The 13,564-nt window shown below is 45.3% G+C and overlaps 2 protein-coding genes across 9 annotated transcripts in view; both read right to left on the bottom strand.

Annotated features, from left to right (window-relative positions):
* The window catches only part of LOC130284520 (myosin phosphatase Rho-interacting protein-like), a 144,383-nt gene that overhangs the window by 36,115 nt on the left and 94,704 nt on the right, over positions 1 to 13,564 (bottom strand). For all 8 annotated transcript variants that reach the window (XM_056534940.1, XM_056534942.1, XM_056534944.1 and 5 more), the window contains exon 8: positions 1,781 to 1,922. In XM_056534940.1, the coding sequence (XP_056390915.1) occupies positions 1,781 to 1,922 (142 nt within the window). The remainder of the gene's footprint in view (positions 1 to 1,780; positions 1,923 to 13,564) is intronic.
* LOC130284523 (TRIO and F-actin-binding protein-like) overlaps positions 12,655 to 13,564 on the bottom strand; it is a 10,805-nt gene continuing 9,895 nt past the window's right edge. Inside the window, exon 2 of the mRNA XM_056534951.1 lies at positions 12,655 to 12,909. Within this exon, the coding sequence (XP_056390926.1) occupies positions 12,861 to 12,909 (49 nt within the window). The 3' untranslated portion in view covers positions 12,655 to 12,860. The remainder of the gene's footprint in view (positions 12,910 to 13,564) is intronic.

Here is a 13,564-nt window from a genome sequence, read left to right on the forward strand (position 1 = left end):
AAGCTCCGTCTGGCGCACACACACCTCCTACTCACTTTGCGCTAGCCAGAGCTGAATACATGATACATGCCCCAGTTATTAAAGGAGTTCTGCAGTGAAAAATAACTCATCCCCTATCCAAAGTATAATGGATAAGTTATAGATTATAGTGGATCCGAGCGTTGGAACCCCCGGCGATCTCCTGAACGGGGTCCCAGCAGTCTGCTAGAAGATGGTGTGCCAACACTCACACGGAGCCACGGCCGAAACGCCCCATTACATGTTAACTAGAGATGAGCGAACTTACAGTAAATTGGATTCGTCACGCACTTCTCGGCTCGGCAGTTGATGACTTATCCTGCGTAAATTAGTTCAGCCTTCAGGTGCTCCCGTGGTCTGGAAAAGGTGGATACAGTCCTAGGAAAGAGTCTCCTAGGACTGTATCCACCTTTCCCAGCCCACGGGAGCACCGGAAAGCTGAACTAATTTATGCAGGAAAAGTCATCAACTGCCGAGCCGAGAAGTTCGTGACCAATCGAATTTACTGTAAGTTCGCTCATCTCTAATGTTAACCATAGACATACAATGAGGGGTTGTGTAGACGGCGGTTTCCTGCGGGGGTCAGCAGACTGCCAGGGTCCTTTCATGAGATGGCAGGGGTGTCCCAGCACTTGAACCACTCACGATCTATAACTTATCCTCTATCCTATGGATAGGGATAAGTTATTTTTAACTGCACTACTCTTAAGTATTCATGCCCACCGTCCTGGTACACTGCATACACACCACACACCATATGCCATTGCCGCCCATCTGATGGGAGAAGCGAGACCGTCAAATGGGCTAACAAAGGCTCTATCTCTGGAACGGGGGGAGCGATCACTATACTATAAACAGGCTTGTGGTCAGCCCCTCCTTTACCTGTATCTTGTTTATTACCACAGCTACTCTTTAAAGAGTTTGTCCGGACATATTGATGCCTCTGGTACAACGGAGCTCTGCTCCACCATGTCTGGCACTTCCGGGATCACATCAGCAGCTACAGATATTAAAAGTGGTACTCCGCTGCTCAGCGTTTGGAACAAACTGTTCCGAATGCTGGAGTCGGGAGCTCGTGACACCATAGCTCCGCCCCCTCATGACATCACGCCCTGCCCCCTCAATGCAAGTCTATGGGAGGGGGCGTGACAGCTTTCACGCCCCCTCCCATAGACTTGCATTGAGGGGGCGGACGTGATGTCATGAGGGGGCGGGGCTATGACGTGACAAGCTCCCGGCTCCAGCGTTCGGAACAGTTTGTTCCAAACGCTGAGCAGCAGAGTACCCCTTTAACTGTCTCAGCCACTTATTGGCTGAACCAAGGTTTTACATCATGTTGTCCACGGAGGCGCTTGGCAGCAGGGACCGGAGCACCATAATACCAGTGGCAGCAGGAGAGAGGAAGGTAATGTAGTTTTATTTATTTATTTATTTTTTTATTATTATTATTTAATAATTTTTTATTATTATTATTTTTTTCTCTTACTTACCCCCTCCCGGATCAGATTTAAAGAAAAAAATAAAATAAAAATACTTTATACCTAGTAAATCCCTTTGGGGTGAGACTTTACCAATATATGCCACAAGATAAATCCCCTAGGGGTCTCTGGGCCAATTTTAGTAACACAAAACCTACTTGGGGAAATAAATCCCCTCAGGGTAAAGCCCTGACTAAAGATCCCCCATTTAATCCAACCCCCAAAGTAGGTTTTGTGTTACTTTACCAATATAACGCATTTAAACCAGAAGCAATGATTCTTACCCTTTTCCTCGGGAAGGTGCGCTTCTCACTGCGGCCCTGCCGGGCCTCGCTGCTGCTGCTTGGGGCGGTGGAACAGCTGGTCTCCATGTGTTCTGCCTTCTCGATATCCAAGGCTTCAAACTTCTCAATGACCAGAGAACGCCTGGGAGAGACAAGGAAGAGGAGGGGAAAAAAAAAGAGAGAGGTTCTAAGAAATCAACATAGATATATGAGTAAAAAAAAAACGTATGCGCTGATAGACTAGAATATAGAAGAAATCGCACTGGAAATGTAAGGCTGGGTTCACACTACGTTTTCCCCCATACGGGAGCGCATACGGCAGGGGGGAGCTAAAAGCTCGCGCTCCCGTATGTCACCGTATGCGCTCCCGTATGTCATTCATTTCAATGAGCCGACCGGAGTGAAACGTTCGGTCCGGTCGGCTCATTTTTGCGCCGTATGCGCTTTTACAACCGGACCTAAAACCGTGGTTGACCACAATTTTAGGTCCGGTTGTAAAAGCGCATACGGCGCAAAAATGAGCCGACCGGACCGAACGTTTCACTCCGGCCGGCTCATTGAAATGAATGACATACGGGAGCGCATACGGTGACATACGGGAGCGCGAGCTTTTAGCTCCCCCCTGCCGTATGCGCTCCCGTATGGGAGAAAACGTAGTGTGAACCCAGCCTAAGAAACGCCAAGAGACCGATCCCAGATATCTCGTCTTGGTATAGACCAGAGATCTAAAGCTGGCCGGCTGTTGCAAAACTACAACTCCAAGCATGCCCTGACAGCCTTCGGCTGTCAGGGCATGCTTGGAGTTGTAGTTTTGCAACAGCCGGACAGCCACAGGTTAGAGATCACTGGCCTATCAGGGGGCAACCTGTAAATCCAACATGGCTGTAAAGCCAAACAGACCATCTATACATCCTCATACGTCTTCTATCATTTACTGCACAAGACAGAGTTCACATGGTTAAAACGTAATAAGCATATATATATATATCGTGGCGTTGATCGCGTTTACAAACATTTACGCATCCACCATATTAGTATTTATCCTTCCACCATTGGCACCCTAAGATTTACTTTAAAGATGTTTAAAAACTCATCATACATTATACACAGATCTGTAATTCGGCACAGATTAAAAACATTTAATAAAAAAAAAAAAAAAAAGGCAACTTACACCATGGAGGCGGCCATCTTGTTGGCTTCACTAAAACATTTTTTTTTTAAATTTTGTTTTTTTAATCACTTTCGCCATTTGTTCTGTCTCTAGAAAGCAACAAGCCACAATGGCTGCCATTACAGCTCCCACAATGCAAAGCAAGGTAACCAGGTCTGAATGGGCTTTGCCAGAGACAGATAACTTGGAAGCAAATGTAATTATAAAGGGGTACTCGGGAGGAAGATAAAGCTTTTCAGATCAACCGGATCGCAGGAAGTTATACAGATCTGTAAATTGCTTCTATTTGAAAATCTTAACACTTCCAGTACTTATTAGCTGCTGTATGCTCCAGAGGAAGTTGCGTAGTTCTTTCCAGTCTGACCACAGGGCTCTCTGCTGACACCTCTGTCTGTGTCAGGAACTGTCCAGGGGAGGCGCAAATCTCCATCAGCTGCTGTATACTCCGCAGGAAGTTGTGTAGTTCTTTCCAGTCTGACCACAGTGCATTCTGCTGACACCTCTGTCTGTGTCAGGAACTGTCCAGGGGAGGCGCAAATCTCCATCAGCTGCTGTATACTCCACAGGAAGTTGTGTAGTTCTTTCCAGTCTGACCACAGTGCTTTCTGCTGACACCTCTGTCTGTGTCAGGAACTGTCCAGGGGAGGCGCAATTCTCCATCATCTGCTGTATACTCCACAGGAAGTTGTGTAGTTCTTTCCAGTCTGACCACAGTGCTTTCTGCTGACACCTCTGTCTGTGTCAGGAACTGTCCAGGGGAGGCGCAAATCTCCATCAGCTGCTGTATACTCCGCAGGAAGTTGTGTAGTTCTTTCCAGTCTGACCACAGTGCATTCTGCTGACACCTCTGTCTGTGTCAGGAACTGTCCAGGGGAGGCGCAAATCTCCATCAGCTGCTGTATACTCCACAGGAAGTTGTGTAGTTCTTTCCAGTCTGACCACAGTGCTTTCTGCTGACACCTCTGTCTGTGTCAGGAACTGTCCAGGGGAGGCGCAAATCTCCATCAGCTGCTGTATACTCCACAGGAAGTTGTGTAGTTCTTTCCAGTCTGACCACAGGGCTCTCTGCAGACACCTCTGTGTCAGGGACGGTCCAGAGTAGGATGAAATCCTCATAGCAAACCTCTCCACAGTTTGGACAGTTTCTGACATGGACAGAGGTGTCAGCAGAGAGCACTATGGTCAGACTGGAAAGAACTACACAACTTCCTCTGGAGCATACAGCAGCTGATAAGTACTGGAAGGATTAAGATTTTTAGACAGAAGTAATTTACAAATCTGTCTGATTTTATGGCACCAGTTGATTTGAAAACATTAAGTTTACTCCAGAGTACCCCTTTAAGAAAACCTGACAGAAGAGAAAAGGTATGCCATTTCAATGTTGCCACTTACTGGCTCCACCCACAAAAAAAATGGCCGCCTCCACCACGTGTCCAGATGGCGTGAGGGACATCAAAGTATGTAACACTGGTCTGTACCTCCCTTTGCAGATGAAAAGACAAAAGTGCAGCGCTGCGATTTCCCACATTGTGATCCGAGGTTTCGGCGGGTCACTGGGTGTTTTTCATTAAGGATTTTACGGAGACTTCAAAAGGAAGAGAAAACCTTTGAGGGACTTGGATCCCTTGGGTTTAATTAGCCCCCAAATTAGGACTTTTAAATTGGAAACGTTCATAAAGAGACGTGTGACTTGAGTCGCTCGGTGCCAAGTCCTTAGGTGAAGGTGCCGCGGTCGTGTTGTGATCGGCTGTCGCTCGCGCTCCTGGGGCCAGAGGTTGTTGGCAGAAACCAGATCACAAGGTTCTTTTAATGAAGCGTCTGTCTCTTGCCTGCAAACGGTTTTGATCTCGCACAGTTATGAGCCTTTAAATCCTCCTCTAACTCCTGGACTCCGGAGCCACTTGTTAAGCAATTGGTAAAAAAAATGTCTCCCCTGCGGGAGAGAGCGTTGTGCTGTACGAAACACAGAGCGGGGCTGTCGCACAACACCGGAGCGGGTGAACATCATGGAGGGAGCTGGGATTTTAATTTAATGGGATTCTGCTTAAATGAAGCAAGGCCACCTGGATGGCATATCAAACCCGCCCCCCGCCCTCCCCATGACTGCAAGATGGCAGCGCCACCCCCAAGAACAAATTATTTCCTGAAATTTACAGGGGACAACTCTTCCGCCATGACACTTTATAAGGCTAGGTACAATATTACGGATTACAAGGGCAACTGGTGGCGATTGAAGCAGTCGGCACTAGGACCGCACGCAGAGGCGTAGCTTGTAGCTTCGGGGCCCTGATGAAAAATCTGCTACAGGGCCCAATATGCCAATTTTTGTACTGCTCGCTTATGAGGCAGATGTGCTTTGGGGGCCCCCTTAGGCACCAGGGAGACTGCTACCTCTATAGTTATCCCCTGACCGCACGGATATTGCTGTCCCTATAGACAGCAACGTGTTCTGCTAAAATTCAGCAGAAAGAATAAAAAAGTCCATTCTTTCAGGCGCTGAAATTTGTAGTGTGCACTGTGCAGCGGAATCCCATTGACAGCAATGGGACTCTGCAGCACAGGAATTTCTACGGAATATTCTACGCTCCCAAAAAATTCCGGCCGGCATTTTCGTGCGCAGCAGACGCCGTCTGAGACCAATCAGCGCTACGACTGCTTAGGCATGTTCTGTCTCTATTGACGGCAATGCATTCCCGAGTCTGGGAAACAATGGGAGGCTGCTGCAGCAGAATTTTCTCAGTTCGGGAGTGTGAGTGGGCCCTAAAAAAGTTTAGCTGTCACATGATAGAATGCTACTGCCACCTGTGTAGAGAAAGCAGATAAGTAACAACAGGTGGAGGGCAACTCCTTTTCTAACATAGGCAAATCTGCATTGTGGTTACTACTGTGTAGCAGCTTCGTGTCGGTGCACCGGGTGGGAGATCGCGGATCCTGTAGATAGGGGATACAATTCGGTGGAAAACATATATATTTTTTTTTAATCAACTGGTGCCAGAAAGTTAAGCAGATTTGTAAATGACTTCTATTAAAAAAATCTTTACCCTTCCAGTACTTATTAGCAGCTATAAGCTACAGAGGAAATTCTATTCTTTTTGAATTTCTTTTTTTTTGTCTTGTCCACAGTGCTCTCTGCTGACACCTGATGCCCGTATCAGGAACTGTTCAGAGCAGGAGAAAATCCCCATAGCAAACCTATGCTGCTCTGGACAGTTCCGGACACGGACAGAGGTGTCAGCAGAGAGCACTGTGGACAAGACAAAAAAGAAATTCAAAAAGAAAAGAATTTCAAAAAGAAAAGAATTTCCTCTGTAGTATACAGCTGCTAAAAAGTACTGGAAGGGTAAAGATTTTTTTAATAGAAGTAACTTACGAATCTGTTTAACTTTCTGGCACCAGTTCATTTAAAAAGAAAAAAGTTTTCCACCGGAGTACCCCTTTAAACTGCATAACTACTTTAACCAGGGCTTTTACTATTTATCTCCATGGCAGTGGTCTCCAAACTGTGGAACTCCAGCTGTTGCAAAACTACAACTCCCAGCATGACCGGACAGCCGTTGGCTGTCCGGTCATGCTGGGAGTTGTAGTTTTGCAACAGCTGGAGGTCCACACTTTGGAGACCACAGCTTTTTAGGGATATACCGAACAGAAATACTAAACAGTCCGGACTTATATAGTGCATCTAACTCCCCACCAAGAAGAACATAAAAATATTTTAAATCTTTCTAGGGTCCAGATTTTGTGAAATGACCCCATTCAGGTTATGGGTTACATAGCGGAGCACTTTTGTCTTTTCCTTCTGAATTTATTTTCACACAACAAGTAATGAGAAACCATAATACAGACGGGTGCATCAACACATGTTCCATAGCTCACAGCAAACTAGATGTCATTATTTACATAAAAAGGGTTAAAAAAATTTTTTTTTTAAACATTTAAAAAAAAAAAAAAAAAAGGGAAAAACCTGGAATGATAACATTATCGGCTAAAAATGGGCAAACACTAAAGTTACCATTCTGCCAAACATTTGTTTAGCCGAGACTTATCTCTACCGTTCCCCCAATGCACATGACCGTTCTTTTTGGCTGAACATTCATGTGTTCTCATCAGACAGAGAAGAAGTAAGCTGCTGCCAGACAGCTTACAAACAAAGGGGTCGAGCAGTTAAAGGGGTTATCCAGGAAAAAACTTTTTTTTATATATATCAACTGGCTCCAGAAAGTTAAACAGATTTGTAAATTACTTCTATTAAAAAATCTTAATCCTTTCAGTACTTATGAGCTTCTGAAGTTAAGGTTGTTCTTTTCTGTCTAAGTGCTCTCTGATGACACGTGTCTCGGGAACCGCCCAGTTTAGATGCAAATCCCCATAGCAAACCTCTTCTAAACTGGGCGGTTCCCGAGACAGGTGTCATCAGAGAGCACTTAGACAGAAAAGAACAACCTTAACTTCAGAAGCTTATAAGTACTGAAAGGATTACGATTTTTTAATAGAAGTAATTTATAAATCTGTTTAACTTTCTGGAGCCAGTTGATATATATAAAAAAGTTTTTTTCCTGGATAACCCCTTTAAATGGGCACTGTCATTAAAACTAATTTTTGCTATTGCACTCCTTATGATAAATAAAAAAAAATCTTTCTAATGTACTTTCCCAGATTAGGATAAATATTCTTCCTTTTTTTAAAAAAACTATTATTTTCCATTGTTCGTACATACATAAAAAAAAATCCCACAAATTTCTTATAAATTACAGTAATCATCCCACTTTTACCACCCTTCCTTCACAATAGAAATGGCCGAAACCCGAGGGGAGAGAAAAAAAATAAAATAAAAATAAATTAATTCAATTAAATTATAAAAATAGATTATTTTATTTCAGCATTTCAGGATTCATATTTATTTATTTCTCTCTTTACTCTCTCTTCCACCCATTCCAGATCTTATTTAACCTTAAAGGGGTACTCCCGTGGAAACCTTTTTTTTTTTTCTTTTTTTCTTTAAATCAACTGGTGCCAGAAAGTTAAACAGATTTGTAAATCACTTCTATTAAAAAATCTTAATCCTTCCAGTACTTTTTAGGGGCTGTATACTAAAGAGAAATCAAAAAAAGAAATGCATTTCCTCTGATGTCATGACCACAGTGCTCTCTGCTGACCTCTGCTGTCCATTTTAGGAACTGTCCAGAGCAGCATATGTTTGCTATGGGGATTTTCTCCAGCTCTGGACAGTTCCTAAAATGGACAGCAGAGGTCAGCAGAGAGCACTGTGGTGATGATGACATCAGAGGAAATGCATTTCTTTTTTGGATTTCTCTTTAGTATACAGCCCCTAAAAAGTACTGGAAGGATTAAGGTTTTTTAATAGAAGTGGTTTACAAATCTGTAACTTTCTGGCACCAGTTGATAAAAAAAAGTTTTCTTAAAGGGGTGCTCCACTGGAAAACATATTTTTTTAAATAAACTGGTGCCAGAAAGTTAAACAGATTTGTAAATTACTTCAATTAAAAAATCTAAATCCTTCCAGTACTTATCAGCTGCTTAATACTACAGAGGAAGTTCTTTTTTTTTTTTTTTTCTTTCTGTCTGACCACAGTGCTCTCTGCTGACACCTCTGTCTATTTTAGGAACTGTCCAGAGTACCCCCATAGGAAGCCTATCCTGCTCTGGACAGTTCCTGACTTGGACAGAGGTGTCAGTAGAGAGCACTGTGGTCAGACAGAAAGGAAATTCAAAAAGAAAAGAACTTCCTGTGGATCAAACAGCAGCTGATAAGTACTGAAAGGATTAAGATTTTTTAATAGAAGTAATTTACAAATCTGTTTAACTTTCTGGCACCAGTTGATGTAAAAAAAAATGTTTTTTTCCAGTGGAGTACCCCTTTAAGAGAGTTCCTTGTTCCAGACTCCCTTCTTGAATACCCAATAGCACCTGAAGGGGTGAAAACTCATTGTCCACCTGCAATCTTATTAATTTCACCCAATATTTCCTGCCTAAATATATTAATCTCTGAGCATGACCAAATAATGTAGACAAAATCTGCTCCCTCTGCCCTACATCTAGGATAAATATTCTTAAACATGCTTTGGACCCGTAATGGGCTCTAATTGTAATTGGATCACTACCTGAAGAAGAGCCCAGTAAGGGTTCGAAAAGTGTTTACTGTGGAACAAGGAATAATTTATCCTAATTTGGAAGAAGCACCTTTAGTCCTGTTTGGTTCTCATTTAGGGTGTGTTACCCCATTGATTCTTTTGGATACCGTCCTGCAACTGTGAGGTTTGGGAGGACAGGAAGGCAGCTGACCTAACATGGAGAGATTTTACATGTTCTTTAAAGGGAACCAATCATCAGATTTTACCCTATATAATGCTTGGTAAAGCGTTATATAGGGTAAAATTGTTGTCCTCACCATCCCCGGGGGACGCTCCTGCCCCCAGGGATGGTGAAGATATGAAGTTATAAACTAGTCGCCGCCGTAAGTAGTCACCTGGGCGGGGAGCTCTTCTCACCTACTCCCGTTCTTCGGCTGGAAGCGACGCCCCCTCCGTTTGATTGATGGGCCGCGTCATTGTTCCGCTCACTGAACAGACGGAGCAGAGCGATGACGCCGCCCATCAATCAAGTGGAGGGGGCGTCGCTCCCTGCCGAAGAACGGAAGTATATGAGAAGAGCTCCCCGCCCAGGTGACTACTTACGGCGGCGACTAGTTTATAACTTCATATCTTCACCATCCCTGGGGGCAGGAGCGTCCCCGGGGATGGTGAGGACAACAATTTTACCCTATATAACGCTTTGCCAAGCGTTATATAGGGTAAAATCTGATGATTGGTTCCCTTTAAGGTGTTTTCTTCACCTCTAGATACACTCTACACTAAGGGTACACTGCTATTTTTGTGTTTTTTAGATATTCAAATATGAGAGATTAGGCACGATGAAATTCAACATGCCAGATCCCGCCACCTCCCACCGTCATCCATCTAGGAGGAATTGGACGAGATAGTGGGAACAAAACAAAAAATAGAAAATGGCGCCTCGTGTAATTCCGTGGGCTAAATGTCCCGAATGCCCTGAAATATTGCTCACCTTAAGTGACGCTTGGTTTTGTGCATTGAACCCCTGAGTGGCGGGGGGGTGGTTTGGAGAAATCCTCGGCTGCAGCCTGCAGAGAAAACCGGGCTCTTTTTCGGGAGTCGGTGGAGGTCCAGAAGATTGGAGAAAGAAAAAGCCGCTGCGGTGGCGCTGCCCAGGCGGATACCAAGAAGATTGGACTCGGATGGTGTGGTGAAACATGTATTTTTATTCATACATGAATCGGTCGTGCAAAGCACATAAAAATACATGTTTCACCACACCATCCGAGTCCAATCTTCTTGGTATCCACCTGGGCAGCGCCACCGCAGCAGCTTTTTCTTTCTGCAATCATCTAGGAAGAATTGACACACCCAAAGAGACAGACGTCGACTTTGCTCTTATGCAGGGTCGTACCTATAGGGGGTGCAGAGTGTGTGGTGTAGGTCCATTACATCGACCAGTGCTATAAATGGAGCATTATACCTGGGGGCCATGTAACAGTTTTTGCATTGGGGCCCAACATTTGAGCAATTTAGCTAGAGGCTCCAAAATGACCAGCAATTATAGAGTGGCCCGTCAATAAGGACTATAGAATGGCTTGGGTCCTACAACAGGAAGAAGAGGGCTAGAGTCTTGGCGTCATGTAGTAATAGCCTTCATGGATATCAAGTTATCTAACGATTATTCCCGAGGACAATCCACAGTGGTAACACTACGGAGGGCTGAACAGTTGTTCTGTCGACAACTACGGGATGTCACCGCCGGCCCCTCCATTTACATACTTGTTCTACAGTCCGTTCTATGCAGAGAGGAAGAGAACCAAGTGAAAAGTGATTAAAGCTTCAGTTTATCTGAGCCCCTATCTCCATATTGTTGGCTGGAAATGTCAACATAGTCCGGAGCAGCTGAAGGAAATCTCGTGTCTAATGCCAACTCTACTGCACAGTCACAGTCTCCAACCTGTGGCTCCTGAGCGACTACAATTCCCAGGACACCAGGGTTCCCCGAAAATAAGACACTGCCTTATATTTATTATTCATAAAGAAGACTCACTATGGCTTATTTTCAGGGGACGTCTTATTTTTATTAAAGGAGTACTCCACTGTTGAGTGTTTGGAACAAACTGTTCCGAACGCTGGAACCGGCCGCTCGTGACGTCATAGCCCGGCCCCCTCATGACGTCACACCCCGCACCCTGAATGCAAGTCTATCGGAGGGGGCGTGGCGGCTGTCACGCGCCCCCACCCATAGACTTGCATTGAGGGGACGGGGCGTGACGTCACACGGGGGCGGAGTCGTGACGTCACGAACTTCCGTTCCCGTGGTCGGGACCCAGACCCTCCAGCGCTTACGGAGCAGAAACAGGTGGGTGCCGCATGCTATATTGCGGGGGGTCCCCAGCGGCGGGATCCCCGCGATCTGACATCTTATCCCCTATCCTTTGAATAGGGGATAAGAGGTCTAGGGGTGGAGTTCCCCTTTAAAGTTCTCAGGTTGCCCGGATAGGTTCTAGGAGGCTTTAAAGCATTGTTTTCCAACCAGTTTGATTGCAGCTGTTGCAAAACTACAACTCCCAGCATGCCCAGACAGCCGCTAAGAGTTGTAGCTTTGCAACAGCAAGAGGCACACTGGTTGGGAAACACTTGCTTTACCCTATCATACACTGACTTTTTTGGGGACTTTGAAATCACTTATAGGGGATAAGATGTCTGTGCCAGGCGCTGCCTCTGAGACGAGACCCCTTGTGACATCACGCCACGCCCCCTCCATTCATGTCTATGGGAGGGGGCGTGACTGCCGTCACGCCCCCTCCTATAGACATGAATGGAGGGGGCGTGGCGTGAGGTCACGTCTCGGAGGCAGTGCCGGTCACAGAATGCCGGAGGGTGTTCCCAGAGGCGGGACCCCTGCGATCAGACATCTTAAAGGGCTAGTCCAGTGGTGAAAAATGTATCCCCTATCCTAAGGATAGGGGATACGTTTCAGATCGCAGGGGGTCCGACTGCTGGGGCCCCCCTGCGATCTCCTATACGGGGCCCCGGCTCGCTGGCTAGATAGCGGGTGTCGACCACCGGCGGCCGAAACGCCCCTGAAATACAACTCTGTGGAAGAGCGGAGATTGCTGAAGGCAGAGCTCTGGCTCTGCCATAGAGTTGTATTGAGGAGGCGTGTCAGCCACCGCTTTGTGCAGTGGTCACCACACCCCCTTCCCGTGGGCTGCCATGGCCCCGTACAGGAGATTGTGGGGGGGCCCGGGGGTCAGACCCCCGCGATCTAAAACTTATCCCCTATGCTTAGGATAAGGGATAAGTTTTTCACCACTGGATATCTCCTTTAAAATGTATAAAACTGGAATACCCCTTTAAGTCCATGAGAGATATAAAAAGTCGGGTTTGCCAGTTGGATATGGACAGCGTGCCCAAAAAATACCAGGGCAGGTCCTAAAATGACCAGGGTAGGTCCGAAAGGCCGGAGCCAAGAGATCTGCTTGCTGTGAGTTATGGAACACACTCTGCTTGCACCGTGCATTGAACAAGACGCCTTTTCATTACCACCCCCCCCCCCCCCCCGACATTATTCTCAATGGCAACATAACAACAAAAGGCACTTTTATTTCTGTCTTTTTTAACTCCAGTAACTCAGCACCGGCCGTCCCAAGCAGCCAAAGAAGTTAAAACAAATTAGAGTGAGTCAGTAGAAGAGACAGTAGATTTTTCGGAGGGGAAGGGGGTGGGGGAGGGAAAAAACAGACTGGTTTGTTTTTCCTAGGAGACAGAAAATAGTCACATCTCTTGTCTCATAAATTCGGAACACTAAGACGAGATGGCAGCGAAGCGGGGCTCAGAAAAGATGGCCATCAGCAGGAGGAGGAGGTGGACAGCAATAAGACCTGGAAATAGAACAAGGCTGGAAAATGAGTGTAATGGACTAATATAAACAAGAAGGCGTCAAATCAATAGTCATCAATTATCAGAGCAAAATCATCACATCAATATTAATGATATTACAAATGCAAAATCATCATCGATCACAACATCTAGTGGTGTTATTAGCGGATTGTCATTAGGCCGGACATGGGATGTGGCGGTCATCACACACACACACTCGCTCATAGACAGGCGGCAAATGGTCATCACCTGTCTTGCTGAAGGTCTGAGATTAAAGATTATTGAAGTGCATGTCCCTTTAAGTACATAGTTCTAGTTTAGATTTAAGAAGTTAAAACACGTTACTTATCCTGTACTGATCCTGAGTTATATCCTGTATTATACTCCAGAGCTGCACTCACTATTCTGCTGGTGAGGTCACTGTGTACATATATTACATTACTTATCCTGTACTGATCCTGAGTTATATCCTGTATTATACTCCAGAGCTGTACTCACTATTCTGCTGGTGAGATCACTGTGTACATACATTACATTACTTATCCTGTACTGATCCTGAGTTATATCCTATATTATACTCCAGAGCTGTACTTACTATTCTGCTGGTGAGGTCACTGTGTACATATATTACATTACTTCTCCTGTACTGATCCTGAG

This window comes from Hyla sarda, chromosome 8 (genome assembly GCF_029499605.1).
Source record: "Hyla sarda isolate aHylSar1 chromosome 8, aHylSar1.hap1, whole genome shotgun sequence".
NCBI lineage: Eukaryota > Metazoa > Chordata > Amphibia > Anura > Hylidae > Hyla > Hyla sarda.